This window comes from Salvelinus alpinus, chromosome 4, assembly GCF_045679555.1.
Source record: "Salvelinus alpinus chromosome 4, SLU_Salpinus.1, whole genome shotgun sequence".
In the NCBI taxonomy this organism is placed as follows: domain Eukaryota; kingdom Metazoa; phylum Chordata; class Actinopteri; order Salmoniformes; family Salmonidae; genus Salvelinus; species Salvelinus alpinus.
In genome coordinates, this window is record NC_092089.1 from 65,839,441 (window position 1) to 65,861,673 (window position 22,233).

General features: G+C 45.6%; 1 protein-coding gene across 48 annotated transcripts in view; it reads right to left on the reverse strand.

The window, feature by feature from the left end:
* LOC139574176 (protocadherin alpha-C2-like) overlaps nt 1-22,233 on the reverse strand; it is a 305,452-nt gene that overhangs the window by 32,043 nt on the left and 251,176 nt on the right. The window contains exon 1 of one of the 48 annotated variants that reach the window (XM_071398448.1): nt 4,606-7,655. The exons of 46 other annotated variants lie outside the window; for them this stretch is intronic. In XM_071398448.1, the coding sequence (XP_071254549.1) occupies nt 4,606-7,179 (2,574 nt within the window). In that variant the 5' untranslated portion in view covers nt 7,180-7,655. Of the gene's footprint in view, nt 1-4,605; nt 7,689-22,233 lie in introns of those variants that run through there. One more of the 48 variants, XM_071398491.1, reaches the window with a different exon arrangement.

Genomic DNA, 22,233 nt, shown 5'->3' on the forward strand with positions numbered 1-22,233 from the left:
CGAAGGGCTCCATCAGAGCTGTCCACCTCTCCACCCTTCCTCTTTTTCCCTCGCTTTCTATCACTCTTTCGCTCGGAATGTCCTTCTTACTAATTTAATATTTGATTTATTTGTATTTTATGTATTAGGCGTGGTTTAAGAATCTGGAAAAAATGCTAGCCCCAATCTACTGCCCCTCATTCGTCTCAGTGCTCTCCTATCTCTATATCCTCCATTTTATATCCAGCTATCGCTCCGTCTCTTTCATTTTATTCTCCTTTCCCCCTCTGATCAAAACCTTGTGTGTCACTGTCACAGTATCAGCCTGAGCTGGTCCGACAGACCTCACCATGGTAACCACATGGATCCCCCCACCCCATCTCTCCTCATCTCCTTCTGTTTCAGGTCACAGGTGGAGGAGGAGAGGTGAGGTGATGGGGGAGGTGAGGGGGAGGCGAGATCAGCTTTACCCCCTCAGGCCTGCACCTGGACAGAGAATAAATGTGACATCCCCATCACAACAGAGCGGTGAGAGAGGCGTGTGAAACGGCCATAACCTCTGTCTGCAGGCTCTGTCTGTAGTGACATCTACAGGTGAACTCTGAATACCAGCCAACACTTGGGGATGTATCCAAGTTGATAACATGCTTTAAAAAACACAAGTCTTACTGTAAAAAGTTAATGGAAATGTATTTGTATCACATAGTGATCAGATTACCCATTCCTAACCCTAACCATTACGGGGCAAAAAAAAAAACACATCTGATCCTAGATCAGTGGTAGGAACAAGCTCTCCCTTCTTCACAGTGGTTACCCATTTCCTGTGCTGTCCACAAGACAGATGTTAACTTCCTGGAGATGGAAAAATCGACCGTAGTCTCTCCACGCAGCACATTCATCACCCTGAAATCCAATATGTGGCCCAAATTAGAAAAACCTGGTATTCCTCCAGGAGTCATTCAGACATCCCATCACATCATCTACATCCACAGGGAAACAGACAGCTCAACGTGCCACAGCAACACACGGACAGCCTCATCAGCACTGCAGCAGGGACACAGTATAAACCTCAGCGATTCAGAGAAACCATATTTGTATTGAAGTTGCGTCAAATCCATAAAGAAGTACACCTTATGGAGCAGTGACAAACTCTACAGATAAAATAGACTTTGTTAGCACAACCAAGGATGGAAATAGGCTTCACACCTGAACAGCACAAGACATTTTAACACTCCAAAGCCTTTAACCCTCCACACTCTAACTCTCATAAACAAGAGAGACTTAACACTCCACACTCCAACTCTCATAAACAAGAGAGACTTAACACTCCACACCCCAACTCTCATAAACAAGAGAGACTTAAACACTCCACACTCCAACTCTCATAAACAAGAGAGACTTAACACTCCACACTCCAACTCTCATAAACAAGAGAGACTTAAACACTCCACACTCCAACTCTCATAAACAAGAGAGACTTAAACACTCCACACTCCAACTCTCATAAACAAGAGACTTAAACACTCCACACTCCAACTCTCATAAACAAGAGAGACTTAAACACTCCACACTCCAACTCTCATAAACAAGAGAGACTTAAACACTCCACACTCCAACTCTCATAAACAAGAGAGACTTAAACACTCCACACTCCAACTCTCATAAACAAGAGAGACTTAAACACTCCACACTCCAACTCTCATAAACAATTCCATAGAAATATAAACGCTGCCACTAAGCAGTTGCCCTGGAGTAACTGCTTGGGGGAGTGGTCTGGCCGTCCTTACGGTGTGTGTGTGTGTGTGTGTGTGTACATTAGAACAGACTCCCACTAGCACCGCAGGTTAGAGAGGAGCATCTGGACCCTGAAACACACCCGCAGTCGGATGCAGCCCTACACACATACAGGCTCTGAGTCTATCAGCAATACACACAGGGCGTAGCGCAATGTCGGAGAGTTGATATTGTGAATTTGAATTTGTTTTCTGTATCTGAGAGAGAGAGAGAGAGAGAAACAGAGAGAGAAACACAGAGAGAAACACAGAGAGAGAGAAACACAGAGAGAGAAACACAGAGAGAGAGAGAAAAGAGAGAGAGAGAGAGAGAGAGAAAGAGAGAGAGAGAAATAAATAAAGATATGTTTTTATCCCTATGGGTTTCCTGTGTACTCCCTTCCTCCCTGCCTCGCTGTGTGAACACAAATGTTAATAAGGCCCTGTTTTTTTTTCTTTCTCTCTCTGCCTCTGAGTGGACACCCCTCGCATGGATACAGCGCTCGCACCTCCACCATCGAACGCCTTGTCCAATCACCTTGCTTTCCCCGTCCTCATGGAACCGATCAATCCCACCGTGGTATCGAGAAACCCGTCGCCGACAGTTCATTACAAAGCTAGAGCAAACACGACTGGCATTTAATGAGGGAAACCACCAGGGATAGAGGAGCAATTACCTGAACATTGTTTTTTTTCACAATTTTCATCCTCTTTTACTCCCCTACCCCTTTATTTTACCTTTCTCATCCCATTTTACTCCCCTACCTCTTTATTTCACCCTTTTCATCCTCTTTTACTCCCCCTGCCTCATTATTTCACCCTTTTCATCCTCTTTTACTCCCCCTGCCTCATTATTTCACCCTTTTCATCCCCCTTTACTCGCCCTACCTCATTATTTCACCCTTTTCATCCTCTTTTACTCCCCCTGCCTCATTATTTCACCCCTTTCATCCTCTTTTACTCCCCCTACCTCATTTCTTCTTGATTCATTTTTATTGTGTATAATTTCAGCCAATAGTTTTGAAAATAGAGCTCATGAGCAAAAACCGATCCCCGAAATCATTTCACAACTGTGCAAAACGTATTCCATTTTGTATATGTTACGTCCTGAATTTGTTTAGCGAAATAACAATAATTAAATTCTTGCGATTCGTATGATATGTTACGAATTCCAATTCATAAATTAAGCTACACATGTGTATTAAAGTGCCTAAGATCCCAATCCATCTCTTTGAAGGCTTAAATGTTACCTTAATTTTAAATTAGCCGTGTCGATAATGTACATATTTTTTGGTCATAATTGTCCTTTTCTCTAATGTGTTTTCTTTGACAACCATGCAGTCAGAACAGTTTCCTATGGCAACAGTCACCAGATTCCACTTTACACCTGGAATGAACCTCTCCATTAATGATGTAAAGGCACTGGACACATAGCTACTAATAGTTTGATTCTGTTTTTCCCTGCTTCTCAAATGATGCCAAATGACAAAACTCAGTGAACTGAAGATGGGACTTTAATCCAGCGCAGAGTCTGTCTATCTCCCTCACATTCCATTGCTAACCCACTAAACCAAACTCAGGGCATTTGCCCTGAGCGTGACTGACCCGTGGGGATTGTAATGGAGTAAGACCCATGACTATTTAAGTTGGAGAGAGCAACACTAATGCCCAGACTACCTCTCTGTTCAGAGAGACCACACCAGACTAGTCTTTGCCCATTGAACCAGAACCAGAGGACCAATCAGATTGGTCTAGTACCACCTCACCCAGTCAATCACAATAACCCTTTACACACTAAACCTAGCATTCCAATCAAGTTTACAAAAGTCTATTCAACTGTACAGACATGTTCTAGAATAAAGTGATCAAAGCAATCCCACTGCCCCTTTAGAAACGGTCAGTTTCTAAACCATCGACCCCATTTCATTTCCAAAACAATATCATCGCAAATAACCAAGATATGTTGCAGTTGTCTCTTGACTGTAGTACTACTGACAAAGGTTGTAGCAGTACAGTACACAACAGAGAGAAGAAGGTGAGTGAGATATGGAGAGAGAGAGAGAGAGAGAGAAGTTTTCCCTGAATACGAGTATTTTTGTAACAGCTCTCTAAACGACCACGGAGGAGCGAGGCGCATAAAACATCTGGTAGCTGCCGTTTGTTTCTGATGATTCAGGCTCTCTAAAGAGGCTCCGAGCACCACACACACACACACAACACAGAGATAAGAGCGTTTCCACCCACCAACACAAACATGCACACAAGCACACAGCTCCCACAAAGAAGCTCTGAACTTGCCTGCACCCCGCACAGCTAAAATGAAAAAAAACTTGAGAAGTTAGAGAACATATTTTCCGACACTGCATGCATGTACGTAATGTACAGACAGAGCTCACAACAGAGCATTACACAGCAAAAACACCTTTACTACTGCAACACAATGCAATTAGTTCAGGTAACCCAGGTAACCTTCTGACAAAAAGAAACAAATGATAAAAAGAAGAACTGGGAGGGGCACTGTGATTTTCAGGTTTTCGATTCTCAAGGCCCGTGACACAAAAGCGTATAAATTATTTCGGTGATTACAAACTTGACCATATCTGCAAAAAAAATAAAATTGAAATCTGATTTTTTTTTTAAAGAGCAGAGTTGAATATTGCATAAACACAACAAAAAATATGAAAACTCCTCTACACTCCTCCCTGCATGAAAAATGTAAATGCCAAACACTGTTCCACAAAACCCTGCTTACGGGAAAAACCCAAATAATACATCTCCCAAAAAACCAACTGGCTTTCCAGTCAGTTGGGATGTGTTGTTGGGATGGGATGACGACACACACACACACACACACCTGTATCGCAGTTGCGTCTGGCATGCTGAGCCTGCGCACAAACATCTGGCTCTGTCCACTCTGGCTGGTAACGTATCCCCCGGAGCCCCAGGTGCCGCTGTGGGGCCGGCCCGTGTTATAGAACATAAAGGTGTCACTCCCCGACGTGGCCGTCATACATGTCTTATAGCAGTACGTTTTGGTCATGGAGCCGTTCCCCCGCACCTCAATGTAGTGAGGCTCCACTTTCAGGTCTCTCCGCAGAGCAACGTTATTGTTGGGTTGACCCTGACCTCCTCCTCCACCTCCCCCACCACCTCCACCTCGACCCAATGACCCTCCACCCCCGCCGGCCGAGGTGCCCCCCTCGGGGACTCTCTTTTGGGACACACAGCATGGGGAGCAGGAGCCGGGCTGGGTGCAGTAGGCGTGGCAGCGGACGATGGCCAGCACCACAATGGTGACCAGGAACACAAAGGTGGTGGCGCTCAGGGCCACGATCAGGTAGAGGGTCACGTTGGAGAACAGTAGTGGGCTGTGAGGCCTGATGATACGTTTGGGGTCAGGGGTCAGCTTGGGCGGCAGCTCCATGACGTGCACATTGATGGTGGCGGTGGAGGAGAGTGGCGGGAGGCCATGGTCGTGGACCAGCACGGTGAGCAGGAAGGAGGTGGAGTTTTCCTCGCTGACACGCCGCGTGGTGCGGATCTCCCCCGTGTGCTCATGGACTTTAAACAGGTCCAGCTCGGAGGTGATCTGCTCCAGGGCGTACACCAGCCAGGCGTTCTGACCCGCGTCCCCGTCCCACGCCACCACCTTGGTCACCAGAGCCCCCGCCTCCGCATTCTTCATCAGTGTCTCAGTGGTCCGCGTCCCATTGGCTGGAGGATGGACTATCCTGGGGGAGTGGTCGTTCTGGTCCATGATGTAAACATAGACGGTTGCCACACGGCTGAGGGGCGGCACGCCACCATCCTGGGCTTTCACCTGGAAGTGGAACTCTCTGAGCTTCTCAAAGTCGAAGGCTCGCAGGGCATAGGCCTCGCCCGTGTCGGGTTTGATGCTGACGTAGCTTGCCACGGGGATTCCGTGGTTGTTGTCATTGAGGACGGTGTAGGTGATGCGAGCATTCTCCCCGGCGTCTGCGTCCAGAGCCTTCACCACGCACATTGAGGCCCCGGGCGTGTTGTTCTCTGTCATGTACACTGTGTAGGACGTCTGTTCGAAGCGAGGAGGGTTGTCATTGACATCCGCCACGTCAACTTTAATGGTCATGTGTGAGGAGAGGGCCGGGGTCCCTCCGTCAATGGCGGTTACCGTGACATTGTAGGTGGAGATGGTTTCCCGGTCTAGGAAGGCAGAAGTGACTAAGGTGTAGTGGTTCCGGAAGGACTTGATCTTAAAGGGGAGGCCAGGTTGGATCTCCAGGGTCACCTGTTTGTTCTGGGCGGAGTCCCGGTCATTAACGCTGATCAAGGCCACCACCGTGTCCGCCCGAGCGTCCTCACGGACTGGGCTGGACAGAGAGGACAGCACGATCTCTGGGATATTGTCATTCACATCCAAAACCTCTACAACCACTTTACAGTGGACGGCCACCGCAGAAGGGCCCCTGTCCATAGCTTGTATGTACATCTCATAGGAGTTAGTCTCCTCATAGTCTATGTTGTTCTTCACTCGGATCTCTCCTGTATCTGTGTCCATGGAGAACATTTGTCTCACCCTCTCTGGCGTGTAACTGCTGAAAGAGTAAAACACCTCCCCGTTTGTGCCTTCATCCGGGTCTGTGGCGTTTAACTTTATCACCAGAGCGCCCTTGGGCGAGTTCTCTAACAGTTTCACTTTGTACACGGAGTTGTCGAACGCGGGCACATTGTCGTTGGAATCCAGGACATGAACGTTGATTTTGGCTGTGCCCGTGCGCGCCGGGGTGCCTCCGTCGACAGCTGTCAGTATGAACTGATGAGACGGTGTATGCTCGCGGTCAAATGGCTTTTTGAGCACGAGCTCGATGTGCTTGCTGTTTGCCACGGGCTTGTTGGAGTCCAGCGCAAGGTGCTCGTTGTTGCTGAGCCGATAGAGCCGAACCGAATTTGAGCCCTCGTCTGCATCCTGCGCGCCTTCGATGGGGAACCGGGACCCCGTTATAGCGGACTCCGAGATCTCCAGCTGGTACTCGTCCCGGGGGAACTGTGGCGAGTTGTCATTCGCATCCAGAATCTCCACCTCCACGTTGTGCACTTCGAGCGGGTTCTCAACCACCACCTCTAGGTTGAGGGAACATGTGCCGCTGAATTCACACAGCGTCTCTCGGTCGATGCGGTCACTCACCGACAGCTTGCCGTTTTTATGATTTATGTTGAAATATCTCCTTGCGCTGTCCGTCGTGATTCGGATGCGTCGGGAAGAGAGCTTTCGCAGGTCCAGACCCAAATCTCGAACAATGTCGCCGACCACAGCCCCATTCTCCAGCTCCTCCGGAATGGTGTATCGTATTTGTGCATTTGTAAGGCCACTGAGTAGAAAAATTACCAAATAAAAAGTAAAAGGCACATTCTGCGTTATGCTGTAACAGCATCGCGCCGCCACAGCCATTGCAAGCAGGCAGGATCCGCAGACGGATTAGAGAAAGCTTTCCGCCTTTTTAGCTTGCCGTGCGTCCCCACCCGCCACATTAAAAACTGGGGAAGAGTCCGTGCGTTACCCCCTACTATGTGCAGGACGACCAAAGCATCCTCTCCTGTACATGTGCTTGTTTAAAAGGACGTTTTTCCGTTACATCCATGTTTTCCTTTGTCTGTTTGGTTACTGCTTTTTTTCTCTCTTCTCTCCTCCGCGCGGCTGACTCTTGTTTCCCTCTCACGGGTGCTGCCTATCGCTTTCTCCCTCTCTCTATCTCTCCTCTCTCTCCTTCCCCCTCCCTCTCTCTTTGCGATGGTGTCTGTGGGCAGCGGGGGAGGGGGGAGCCTTGCTCTCCAACTGTGCTGGCTGCATTTCAGCACCTCGGATTGAAAACAGCGTCCAAAAAAAAGAAAAATGCCATTCACACCTCGGGAATACGAATACTAATTTGTATCATTATTTTCAACAGTCGATCGTTTTTTGACATTTCTAAGAGAATGTATTTGAGCAGACTAGTAGTTTTTTTTTTATCCGAGGGAGAGCGAGCGAGCGAGCGAGCGCCACCGCCCTTTTCATTGTGTGCTGGGATACATTGACGATCTGTTTTCTCAGTACGCCCAAGCGATTACTTCTCTCTTTTCATTGATCCAAACGAGCAATTACGCCAAAGCTCGAAGAAAAATCGAAGAAATAGAAAACTATAAAACTAGTAACGGATATTTAATCGAATAAAATAAGCTATGGAAATCGGGTTAATAAACCCCTTAACTAAAATATATAAATATATAACTTTTTCATTGTATTTGTTCAGCAATTATCATCATAAAATGTATCGTTTAACTGTAAGTATAAGCACAGCAGCTTTGGAAACATCTAGGCTACATCATTCCAGTAAAGAGGGGATCTGTCCTTGAAATGCGTCGATGGATTCAACAGGGCAATGCAAATCGAGTTAGGGCTGAGCATTAAAAAATGGAGTTATCAACCCACACTCTTAGAAAAAAAGTGTTATTTTTGGTTCTACATAGGCTACCTGTAACGTGTTGGTTCCCTGGATGAGATTAAAGAACATTTCAGATTCCCCAAAAAAAGTGCTATATACAATACATATACAAAAGTATGTGGACACCCCTTCAAATGAGTGGATTCGGCAATTTCAGCCACACCCGTTGATGACAGGTGTAAAAAATATCGAGCAGACAGCCATGCAATCTCCATAGACAAACATTGTAAGTAGAATGGCCTTACTGAAGAGCTCAGTGACTTTCAACGTGGCACTGTCATAGGATGCCACCGTTACAACAAGTCAGTTTGTCAAATTTCTGCCCTGCTAGAGCTGCCCCTGGTCAACTGTAGGTGCTGTTATTGTGAAGTGAAAACATCCAGGAGCAACAACAGCTCAGCCGCAAAGTGGTAGGTCACACAAGCTCACAGAACGGGACCGTTGAGTGCTGAAATGCATGGCGTATAAACATCACCTGTCCCCAGTTGCAACACTTACCACCGAATTTCAAACGGCCTCTGGAAGCAACATTAGCACAAGAACTGTTTGTCAGGAGATTCATGAAATGGATTTCCATGGCCGAGCAACGCACACAAGCCTAAGATCACCATGCCAAGCGTCGTCTGGAGTGGTGTAAAGCTTGTCACTATTGGACTCTGGAGCAGTGGAAACGCGTTCTCTGGAGTGATGAATCACGCTTCACCATCTGGCAGTCCGATGGACGAATCTGGGTTTGGCGGATGCCAGGAGAACGCTACCTGCCCCAATGCATAGTGCTAACTGTAAAGTTTGGTGGAGGAGGAATAATGGTCTGGGGCTGTTTTTCATGATTTGGGCCAGGCCTCTTAGTTCCAGTGAAGGGAAATCTTAAAGCTACAGCATACAATGACATTCTAGACGATTTTGTGCTTCCAACTTTGTGGCAGCAGTTTGGGGAAAAGCCTTTCCTGTTTTAACATGACAATGTCCCAGCGCACAAAGCGAGGTCCATACAGAAATGGTTTGTCGAGATTGTTGTCAAAGAATTTGCCTGGCCTGCACAGAGCCCTGACCTCAACCCCATTAAACACCTTGGGGATGCATTGGAACGCCGACTGCAAGCCTGGGCTAATAGCCCAACATCAGTGCCCGCCCTCACTAATGCTCTTGTGGTTGAATGGAAGAAAGTCCCCGCAGCAATGTTCCAACATCTGGTTGAAAGCTTTCCCAGAAGAGTGGAGGCTGTTATAACTGCAAAGGGGGGACCAACTCCATATTAATGCCCATGATTTTGCAATGAGATGTTTGATGAGCGGGTGTCCCCATACGTTTGATCATGTAGTGCATTCAGTGCATTCGGAAACTATTCAGGCCCCTTGGCTTTTTACTCAATTTGTTACGTTACATCCTTATTCTAAAATGGATTTAATAAACAATTTTGACAAAACGCAAAACAGGTTTTTAGAGTATCATAGCAAATATATTCAAAAGAGAAAAACAGATACATGATTTACACAAGTATTCATACCCTTTGCTATGAGAATCCATATTGAGCGCAGGTGCATCCTGTTTCCATTGATCATCCTTGAGATGTTTCTACAACTTGATTGTAGTTCACCTGTGGTCAATTCAATTGATTGGGCATGATTTGGAAAGGCACACACCTGTTTATATAAGGTTCCACAGTTGACAGTTCATGTCAGAGCAAAAACCAAGCCATGAGATCGAAGGAAGTGTACGTAGAGGTCCGAGACAGGATTGTGTCAAGGCACAATTCTGCAGCATTGAAGGTCCCCAAGAACAAAGTGGCCTCTATCATTCTTAAATGGAAGAAGTTTGTAACCACGAAGACTCTTCCTAGAGCTGGCTGACCGGCCAAACGGAGCAATTGAGGGAGAAGGGCCTTGGTCAGGGAGGTGACCAAGAACCCGATGGTAACTCTGACAGAGGTCCAGAGTTCCTCTGTGGAGATGGGAGAACCTTCCAGAAGGACAACCATCTCTGCAGCACCCCCCAATCAGGCCTTTATGGTGGAGTGGCCAGACCGAAGCCACTCCTCAGTAAAAGGCACATGACAGTCCGCTTGGAATTTGCCAAAAGGCAACTAAAGACCCTCAGACAATGAGAAACAAGAATCTCTGGTCTGATGACACCAAGATTGAACTCTTTGGCCTGAATGCCAAGCGTCACAACTGGAGGAAACCTGGCACCATCTCTACTGTGAAGCATGGTGGTGGCAGCATCATGCTGTGGGGATGTTTTTTAGCGGCAGGGACTGGGAGACTAGTCAGGATCGAGGCAAAGATGAACGGAGCAAAGTACAGAGAGATCCTTGATGAAAACCGGCTCCAGAGCACCCAGGACCTCAGACTGGGGCGAAGGCACACCATCCAACCTTACAGAGCTTGAGAGGATCTGCAGAGAAGAATGGGAGAAACTCCCCAAATATAGGTGTGCCAAGCTTGTAGCGTCATACCCAAGAAGACTCGAGGCTGTAATTGCTGCCAAACGTGTTTCAACAAAGTACTGAGCAAAGTCTCTGAATACTTATGTAAATGTGTTATTTCTTGTTTTTACGTTGTCATTATGGGGTATTGTGTGTATATTGATGAGGGAAAAAAACAATATAATCAATTTTAGAATAAGGCTGTAACTTAAGTAAATGTGTAAAAAGTCAAGGGGTCTGAATACTTTATGAATGCACTGTATACCCAGTGAAGGCAACGAACCTTGAGGGTTATATCCTTATAGCCTACCCCAAAGTATTAATGGGGATTTTTTAGAAAACAACAGCTAACAAAATATAACTCAGTCACATCAAACTCTGAACTGACAGGTATTCCCTTTTCATTTGTTTCAGTTGATTTGCATTGACATTTATATCCATATTAATGACGCTGCTGCTGCGTGGTTTCGCCTGGTCAGAAAAATGTCTAGTTGACGTCCAACATCCTTACCTCTCTATGGCAGCGGAAAGATCGAATTCCTGTTTTGCAACATTGTTGCTGAGGTCTGAGTGGCAAACATGCCTGTGCTGTTGCAAACTAAACGTTAGCTAGAAACAACAGGAAATAATGTGCTTAATAAAGCATGCACGCGTGGGTAAAACACGTTTTTTTAATATAGAACCTTCTGGTCAATTCAAAATGTGACATTCCTGCATGACGACGCTTGAGGACGGTGTTTAAACCAACTTGCAAGTAGCCTAACGTTACCATTTTTCAATGTATTAAGGTAAGCAAGGTTGATTATTTAATTCAAATATATGAAGCCAGAGTCAAATGATAAATTATAGGCTAGATAAATAAAGTTTAAACATTAATAGGATATCAAAAGGATTCTATATAGAACTTTTAGGGGTTCCATATATGAAGCAAGCGATTGAACCCTTTTTGGTTCTATGCGGAACCATTTATTCTAAGAGTGCAGAGACAATAGAACGAGCAAAACAACACAGAACTAAATAAATAAAAGCTGCATCCTAACTAAGAATGCGTTATAGGATTTTACTCAATGCCTTTTCGCCATCGTTCTCCTCTACTCTATTTGAACTCGTTCAGCGGCTCTCAAAGCAAACTGAGCTGTGTCCAGCGCTCTGTCGCTGTCCACGAGCCCTTGAGCTGAAAGACAATTCAGACGTCATTGGCTGCTCGCGATATCCTCTCACGTATTGCCCGGAGAGTGACAGCTGGGTTGATCATACAGCATATTAAGATTACAGGGGTACTTGGCTGCCGCTCCAGTTTCACATCATATTCCTCGCAGTACACAGGATCCCCCGCCCCTCCCCCAATATGTCGTCATATGAAGCAAGTTCACTTCGGGTGAGCGGGCGAAACGAACAAGGTCATCAACAAGATGCTCGAGACTTGCCTCTCCGTCAATCTGTCAAAACAAGCTAACATGTCCTCTCCTGTCAGACCCAAATTGCTGAAATAGTATAGAGCGCGTGCAAATTGCAGATGTGGAAAGCGTGGGCACGAAGAATTTAGACGAATGTCGATCACTTGAATAGTTACTCTGCATTTCCTTTCGACAGTCTCACTTTCCCCAAACATCTAGCTTAGATATATCCTGTTAAAAATAAACGAATTTAATCTTCCACCTGACGTAAAAGACCAAAATAATTTTGCTAATTCGTTGTTTTTCACAAAACCCTATTCTACAATCCATCTGAGTGCTGGGAACGCTTTCACACACAAATATACTAACTCCTGACATGTTTAGAGATAGCTTTGGGGGAAGTTTACAACAAGCAATAGTCATTTAATAGCCTGGCAGGCATGAATATACACACACTGCCGTGGTTCCTGGCGACTTGATACACTTTCTTAAAAAGTGGACGTCAGGTTTATAGACGTTCGTGACATATGTTAATTTATTGAAAATCATGCGCCACCGCCGCTTCTAAATGATCACACTGGACAAATTGTCGGGCTTTATTAGACGACATTGTAGTAAGTGTAGAATGCATATAATTCCACAACCAACGGTAGGCCTACATCTACAGCTGCGTTAGGGTTAAGCTGGTTCCTCATTTAAATTCGACTCAATATCTCAAACACCTCAAACATCTGGCCATGGGCCCGACGTGGCTCACTGCGCATGTCTGACCGCAGGTGGTCTGGTAGTGGAGTAAAATGCCCACATCTTCCCGCTCAGACTTTCCTCCTAATTAGTACAGTCTGAACCCATGTACCCCTATTAGAATCCAATTTAAAATCAGATTCAATTCAATTAAGAGGGGCCTCTTACTCCTAACGCAATCAGTACGACAAAGTGAGGGGGAGGATCTCTCGACACTGCCTAATTTATTTTCTATACCTAAGGCACGCAGCGGTTCATAATGAATTTAATCCCGGCTCTCGTCTCATCTTCGATCCTTTTACCTCTTGAAGAGCTCTCAAAAGTTGGATAACACTCAGACAGGCATCAGTTTGCTAGACAATCGGCTTTTATAACAGTCAAATTGATTGAGTCATACAGTGAGTACAGTGCCATTCAAAGCACCACGGGTACATACACCCCATTGTGACCTAAACGCAGGGGAGGCTCCACTGGGCGGCAAATCCGGGCATGGACCCCCCCCCCCCCGCATAGAATTTGTGCCCCCAAAATTTTGTTTCCCCATAAACATAACATATGGTGTATGACCTGGACAGCGGCTATATGCCACCTCAACCTGGTCTCAGAGCATTTCATATTATTCTGTATGTAAATCCGAGACACTCCATTTAGTACAATATGCTACGTTTTGTATGGCATGTATTAATTTGTGGCTGTCCATCACCTATTTCATATGATATGTTACGATGAGAAAAAAAGAAGACACCCGCACACTGCTCTTGCTAGAATCACTGCTCTTTATTAAGCTTTACATATCGGCCTCAAGGCCGATGATATGTTACAACCTACAATTCATATTATATGTTATGAATTTGCAAAATGTACAATATGATACGAATTTGCAAAAACTACAGTATGTTATGAATTTGGAAAACGTATGACATGTTTTCGAATTCTAGCTAGGTGGCTAATGTTAGCTAGCTGGCTAATGTTAGCTAGGCTAGGGGTTAGGGTTACGTTTAGGAGTTAGGTTAAAGGTAATGGTTAGGGTTAGGGTTAATGGAAGGGTTAGCTAACATTCTAAGTAGTTGCAAAGTAGCTAAAAATTACTAAGTAGTTGAAAAGTTGCTAATGTGAAAATGTTAAAGTTTACATGATCAGATTTTAACCCCCAACCTTTGAATTGCTAGACGTAACCGTCTGTCTTATGTAACCATACCAAACACAACATATCATACTAATTTGATTCAGAGGGGTTGGGTTAAATGCGGAAAACACATTTCAGCTGAAGGCATTCAGTTGTACAACTGACTAGATATCCGCTTTTCCCCTGACCCCCTTTAATTTGATGTCCCGGATTTACATTTACTATGTTACGACTAGTCTATGAGACCAGGCTGATATGCCAGGTGTGCTCTTGTGATCTGAGGAAGGGGGAGAAAGGGGGGTGTAATAATCTAATATTTAGCGGCTCAAATCCAAAAATGCATTCTGATTGGGCACCTAGTCATGCAATGTCATAAGGTAACACCTGCATTACCTTGTTTAAGAAGCTCATTGGATCCCACCCAGGACGGGGTCAAATTATGCAGACAGCTACAGCTAATAATAAGCTAGCTAGTATCCAGTAGCTTTGTTAAGTGTTGGTAGCAGCGCACTGAATAATTGTAGCTGGCTAAGCTTTGATCAGCATGGACATCCGAAAAATGCGGAGGACCATGTCGAGAGAGATGCCGAACTCATCGAGTAGCCTGTTGACCCTACCACCGAAGTTGAGGAGCCTGTAGCAGCAAATGTAATACCCGCTGGTCAACAAGATCGAGAAGAGTCAGGGCGTAGCACCAGCAGCACAACAGTAACATCACAACAAGCACCTGCACATCCGTTACCCCAGCCACTAGCAACTGACGAGCTGTTGCATCGAACCAAACCTGAACCAGTGGAAGCAGAGTTTATTGTTGTTCGCACATTCTTACAAAGTGAAATCACGACCACAGGCAGCAACAACAAATGGAGCTCACTCAGTGTTCTTCAAAGATATGGCGGGCCTTTGCCAGCAATGTCGACTGTGCTGTTGGCACTGAAACATGGATTTAAAATGCTCCCACAGGCATGTCACCCTGGAGCCGGCCTGATTAACATTTGGGACATCTACAGCAATGTGCAAAAATTCCTGCTCCACCCTGAAGAACGTATTCAGTAAACACAGACACAGCATGTTACATCAGATCAACAAAAAGCCTTGCTCGTCCAGCTGGCATTTGAGAGGAACCTGACAAGTACATTTCGCCAGTAAGGAGAATGGAATCAGAAATGTCATAAGGTTCAACACAGCATGGAGGAGGCTGCAAGACTTCCCTGGCCGTCGTGCCCGAATGATTAATTCAATGGTTTTCCGCCATTTCAGACTACTGGTTATTTGGCATATTTTTTTATGTAATATATAGTTTAGGCCTTTGCTTTTTCCTTCAACCTATCTTTTAGATGTATCTGTGATTCTTAATGAATGTCATTGCTTGCTTTTACGGGTCCAATTGATATATACTGTATATACAGTGCCTTCGGGAAGTTTTCAGACCCCTTGACTTTTTCCACATTGTGTTACATTACAGTCTTATTCTGAAATTGATTAAATAGTTTTTGTCCCCTCATAAATCTACACCGAATATCGCATAATAGGTTTTTAGAATGTTTGCTAATTTATTAAAAATAACAAAACAGAACTATTACATTTACATAAGTATTCAGACCCTTTACTCAGTACTTTGTTGAAGCCCCTTTGGCAGCGATTACAGCAGCCTCGATTCTTCTTCTCTGCACATCCTACTTTCAGGTCTTTACAGAGATGTTTGATCGGGTTCAAATCCGGGTTCTGGCTGGGCCACTCAAGGACATTCAGAGACTTGTCCCGAAGCCACTCCTGCGTTGTCTTCGCTGTGTGCTTAGGGTTGTTGTCCTGTTGGAAGGTGAACCTTCACCCCAGTCTGAAGTCCTGAGCGCTTTGGAGCAGGTTTTCATCAAGGATCTCTCTGTACCTTGCTCTGTTCATCTTTGCCTTGATCCTGACTAGTCTCCCAGTCCATGCCGCTGAAAAACATCCCCAAAGCATGATGCTGCCACCACCATGCTTCACCGTAGGGAGGGTGCCAGGATCCCTCCAAGCGTAACGCTTGGCATTCAGGCCAAATAGTTCAATCTTGGTTTCATCAGACCAGAGAATCTTGTTTCTCATGGTCTGAGAGTCTTTAGGTGCCTATTGGCAAACTCCAAGCAGGGGCTGTCATGTGACTTTTACTGAGGAGTGGCTTCCGTCTGGCCCCTCCACCATAAAGGCCTGATTGGTTGAGTTCTGCAGAGATGGTTATCCTTCTGGAAAGTTCTCCCATCTCCACAGAGGACCTGTAGAGCTCTGTCAGAGTGACCATTGGGGACTTGGTCACCTCCCTGACCAAGGCCCTTCTCCCCTGATTGCTCAGTTTGGCTGGGCTTGGTGGTTCCAAACTAATTTCATTTAAGAATGATGGAGGCCACTGTGTTCTTTGGGACCTTCAATGCTGCAGAAATGTTTTGGTACCCTTCCAAATCTGTGCCTCGACACAATCCTGTCTCGGTGCTCAAAGGACAATTCCTTCTACCTCATAGTTTGGTTTTTGCTCTGACATGCTCTGTCAACTGTGGGACCTTATATAGACAGCTGTGTGCCTCTCCAAATCATGTCCAATCAATTGAATGTACCACAGGTGGACTCCAAGTTGTAGAAACATCTCAAGGATGATCAATGGAAACAGGATGAACCTGAGCTCAATTTTGAGTCTCATAGCAAAGGGTCTGAATAATTATGTACATTTGTTTTTAATACATTTTCAAAAAAATCTAAAAACCTGTTTTCACTTTGTCATTATGGGGTATTGTGTGTAGATTGATGAGTGTATATATATTTTTTAATCCATTTTAGAATAAGGCTGTAATGTAACAAAATGTGGAAAAAGCAAGGGGTCTGAATACTTTCAGAAGGCAATCTATACAGGTTTGCGTTATTTGATGGGTATAGGGACAATGACCAATGTAACCTATTAGTTGTGCTCCGAGGTGAGCCTTTGCGCAGTGCTCCTGTTGTCCGGCTGTCCACTCCAGTGGTGCTGAAATTGGCAGTGCATTCAGTGCTATGCTTGCATCACGCTGACTGGCGGTAGCCTCTTGTCCATGGTCCTGAATCGACGGTTACGGTGTGTGCCATTTTAATGAGCGCATCTCGGGGTTCTCTTCATCATTGCTTGCTTTCTTGTGTGCAAAATGACAGTGTGTATGGTTGCATTTCAGATAGGCCTCCATTTTTGTAAATGTTGTATGTCGCAGTAGTAGGACCAAGACCTTGTGTAGCTTACAAAAATAATTATGCAAACGTTCACTCTGTTGTCATTCAGTTGCATTACACATTAGTTGCGTGATAGGCTACTGTAAAAGGGATGTCAAAACTATAGCCTACTTTTTCACCCCTTCCCTGCTCTCTTGCTATAGAGTGTGTGTTGCTCTCGGAATGGGCATTTCATCTTATTCGCGGCAGATTCAAATTGACTGTAGAATATGCACTTATTTTTGATTTAGTTCGCTTTTCTGAAACTCTCCCACACAGAGAAAAATTGCGCCGCTGGAGAAGTGGTGGCTTGGTTACGGTCATTGCGTAGTGTCACAAATTCAACAGAAATGTAGCTTTTAGTTGTAGTTACTGAAGCTTAAGCTACGAAGCCTGTGAGAATCTTTGAGCGGATCTGTGCGTGTTGGTAGGCGCAAATTGCGACGATGGCTCATTGTTCATGCGTAGGGCCTCGTTTCAGATACATTTTTTGTCCATTTGAAAAGTAGTAAAACCAATCTACTGTACCTTGTGTTATCAGGGCTCAGGGTTATCAATGCTTGTTGTGACCCCTCATGGATTTAAAATGACCCCTCAGACATGTCATCCTGGAGCCGGGCTTGCCTAAACAGTAATGTTCTTGAATGCTGATCTCATCCAATTGATTTATTTAGTCAAAAAGGGAAACTACTAGCATAGCCTGGAGCTCATTTACTTTTAAAAATTACAAAATTGGCTCAGCCAGTGGTCATTCATTGGTGTATATGTCTATATGTCTATCTCTGGGTAAATCACACATTCAGGGTAGTAAACATAGTCTGAGTTATAGGCCTATATCAGTATGGTAGACTGAGCATCAAGTTGTTGTTCTGTGTTTATTTGGGACCGTGTGACCTCAGAGATTCCTAGTGCCAGTCTGATTCACCCAGGCACGCAACACGCCCACACAACCCTCCCCTCTCCCGGTGCGGCTCCAGCTCTCCTCCACTGAACCCTCTGCCCACGGCGATGACATGCCCTGGCAGCCCGCAAGACGGCCGCTGAGCGGTGAGTCACTCCGATGCTACAAGTAGATGGATAGAGAGCTGAGCGACTCTCCTTCACACTCCAAAGCGAGGCTGAGGGGGTGGCGAACTGGGGAGCTGGAGAGATGCAACGGAAGAGAACAGAGATGGAGGTGCAAAGGAACTTGAGTTAGATTTGATGGACCGAGAGGGAAGTTTTTCATTGGACAAAGTTGGAAATGTTATTTTCTATATTACACATCCTCTATCCTTTCTTTTTTTCCAATGCCCAATTTAACTGAGCTGTGGAGATGACACAGCGGGGGTCTCGTGTCGGTCCGTACTCGTGAGTCTCAGAAGCATGCGAGCCGCAGCGCTACCCCTGACATTTAGAAGATTCTCCCAGAGGGGCGCCCAAGCTCCATGTTTACGGCAATTTGAGACAGCGATGAAAAGAGGCGACTGTTATCTCGTCAATTACACACACCGCGGGATTTACACCTGGCCTTTCCACCTCGCTCCATTGTCTGCCTCTCTCTTTTTCGTGTTCTCCTCTTCTGTCGCGCTCTGTCTATTGGGCTGATGGTACATGGGCAGATAACTGACATCTCTCTCACTGTACCTGTTAGAATCCACCCATCTGTTCCGCCGTTAATTGCACGCCACAGATCTGTGCATTATTTCATTTGCACTCAAGGGGCTCGGGATTAAGTATCTAAATTCCTCCTCTGCTAGACAAACAGACGTTAGTCTCGCCCGAACAAACACAGTACAAGGTCCAATTCTCTTCAATGGCTCCCTCTCTCTGCTCTTGTCCTTTCACCACTGACTGAAGGGTGAAATCATCTATTCTGCCTCTCTGTCTCCCTCTATCCCATCTCTCTCCTCACCAACCATTACTGTCTCTATCCTCTCTTCCTGCAATCCTCCCCTACTCGTCTCACTCTCACCACCCCCTCTCTTACCCTCTACCAACTGCATCATACTCTCCCCTCTCAGTGCCTCTATCCTTCCTCTCTCCTGTTTCACCCCTCCCTCCCTCCCTCCCTCCCTCCCTCCCTCCCTCCCTCCCTCCCTCCCCCCCTCCCCTCCCAGCTGTGCTGTGTGTCTGTGACATCCGCTGCTCCAGCTGGGAGAGCTGTGGCCCAGGGCCACCAGAATGTCTGAAGTGGAAACACAGGAGCTAATGTATCTGCTGCTGCTGCTGCCTCTCCCTCGCCACTGTCATGTCCTCTCTTAAAACCACCCCAGAGAGAGAAGTGGAGCGGGACAGAGAGAGGGAGGGGAGAGACGAGAAACAGAGGAGGTAAAGAATGGAGAGAGACTGACAGGAGGAGAGATGGAGCAGGGGAATGGGAGAGTGAAAAAGGTACAGAGCTCTGAGTACACTTCCTGTGCTCTCTTTTTGCAGCTAGACGAGACATAATATTAATGACCCTCTCCATCCATTATGCAAGATGGCGGACATATTAATAACAGACTCTCCAGTAACACTCTCTCTACTAAGACACATTAATTGTCCCGGTTCAAAAGCCATTCGTCCAGCCCCCCTCAGCATCTGTTATGCCAAATCAAATCAAATCAAATTTTATTAGTCACATACACATGGTTAGCAGATGTTAATGCGAGTGTAGCGAAATGCTTGTGCTTCTAGTTCCGACAATGCAGTAATAACCAACAGTAATCTAACCTAACAATTCCACAACTACTACCTTACACACACACACAAGTGTAAAGGGATAAAGAATATGTACATAAAGATATATGAATGAGTGGTGGTACAGAACGGCATGGCAGATGCAGTAGATGGTATAGAGTGCGGTATATACATACAGTGGGGAGAACAAGTATTTGATACACTGCCGATTTTGCAGGTTTTCCTACTTACAAAGCATGTAGAGGTCTGTCATTTTTATCATAGGTACACTTCAACTGTGAGAGACGGAATCTAAAACAAAAATCCAGAAAATCACATTGTATGATTTTTAAGTAATTAATTTGCATTTTATTGCATGACATAAGTATTTGATCACCTACCAACCAGTAAGAATTCCGGCTCTCACAGACCTGTTAGTTTTTCTTTAAGAAGCCCTCCTGTTCTCCACTCATGACCTGTATTAACTGCACCTGTTTGAACTCGTTACCTGTATAAAAGACACCTGTCCACACACTCAATCAAACAGACTCCAACCTCTCCACAATGGCCAAGACCAGAGAGCTGTGTAAGGACATCAGGGGAAAATTGTAGACCTGTACAAGGCTGGGATGGGCTACAGGACAATAGCCAAGCAGCTTGGTGAGAAGGCAACAACTGTTGGCACAATTATTAGAAAATGGAAGAAGTTCAAGATGACGGTCAATCACCCTCGGTCTGGGGCTCCATGCAAGATCTCACCTCGTGGGGCATCAATGATCATGAGGAATGTGAGGGATCAGCCCAGAACTACACGGCAGGACCTGGTCAATGACCTGAAGAGAGCTGGGACCACAGTCTCAAAGAAAACCATTAGTAACACACTACGCCGTCATGGATTAAAATCCTGCAGCGCACGCAAGGTCCCCCTGCTCAAGCCAGCGCATGTCCAGGCCCGTCTGAAGTTTGCCAATGACCATCTGGATGATCCAGAGGAGGAATGGGAGAAGGTCATGTGGTCTGATGAGACAAAAATAGAGCTTTTTGCTCTAAACTCCACTCGCCGTGTTTGGAGGAATAGAAGGATGAGTACAACCCCAAGAACACCATCCCAACCGTGAAGCATGGAGGTGGAAACATCATTCTTTGGGGATGCTTTTCTGCAAAGGGGACAGGACGACTGCACCGTATTGAGGGGAGGATGGATGGGGCCATGTATCGCGAGATCTTGACCAACAACCTCCTTCCCTCAGTAAGAGCATTGAAGATGGGTCGTGGCTGGGTCTTCCAGCATGACAACGACCCGAAACACACAGCCAGGGCAACTAAGGAGTGGCTCCGTAAGAAGCATCTCAAGGTCCTGGAGTGGCCTAGCCAGTCTCCAGACCTGAACCCAATAGAAAATCTTTGGAGGGAGCCGAAAGTCCGTATTGCCCAGCGACAGCCCCGAAACCTGAAGGATCTGGAGAAGGTCTGTATGGAGGAGTGGGCCAAAATCCCTGCTGCAGTGTGTGCAAACCTGGTCAAGAACTACAGGAAACGTATGATCTCTGTAATTGCAAACTAAGGTTTCTGTACCAAATATTCAGTTCTGCTTTTCTGATGTATCAAATACTTATGTCATGCAATAAAATGCAAATTAATTACTTAAAAATCATACAATGTGATTTTCTGGATTTTTGTTTTAGATTCCGTCTCTCACAGTTGAAGTGTACCTATGATAAAAATTACAGACCTCTACATGCTTTGTAAGTAGGTAAACCTGCAAAATTGTCAGTGTATCAAATACTTGTTCTCCCCACTGTATGAGATGAGTACTGTAGGGTATGTAAACATAAAGTGGCATAGTTTAAAGTGGCTAGTGGTACATGTATTACATAAAGATGGCAAGATGCAGTAGATGATATAGAGTACAGTATATATGGAAGCCCATGTGGAAGCCCTCCGTTTCTGAGTCAGATGTCCCAGCTAGAGGAGAGCTCGGCGGGGAGATGGGTCATGGACGGTACTGGGTGAATCAAGCCTCAGTCGCTCTGTCACACACACACATGCACACACACAAAGGGACTGGGACCAGCACTGACTCTAGCCCTGGGTGAAGAGACTGAATGAGCATCTGGGCTCTGAGAGTGTCTCGTCTCTTTGTTATCGTCAGCTGCTGTCTCGTCTGGTGTTCTCAGGGCAAGGAGTGATGACCTCATACATGTCCCCCCCTCCCCCGCGCCACACAAGATGGAGTCAGAGCTTTGAACCACCTACTGTTCATCGTGAAGAGACACATACATTATGTGTAGTTACACTGTGCCTATACGTAACTACAACGTTAATACACAGGATTTAGACTTCTTATACAGAACTACTGCATGCCACAAATCTTGCCACTGTATTACACTGCTAAAATAGGGTACATCACACAAAATGGCCACCTGGTTTTCTAGGACTCTTGCTTTTAGGAAATCCATTAAAAATAATAATGAAAAAACAAAAT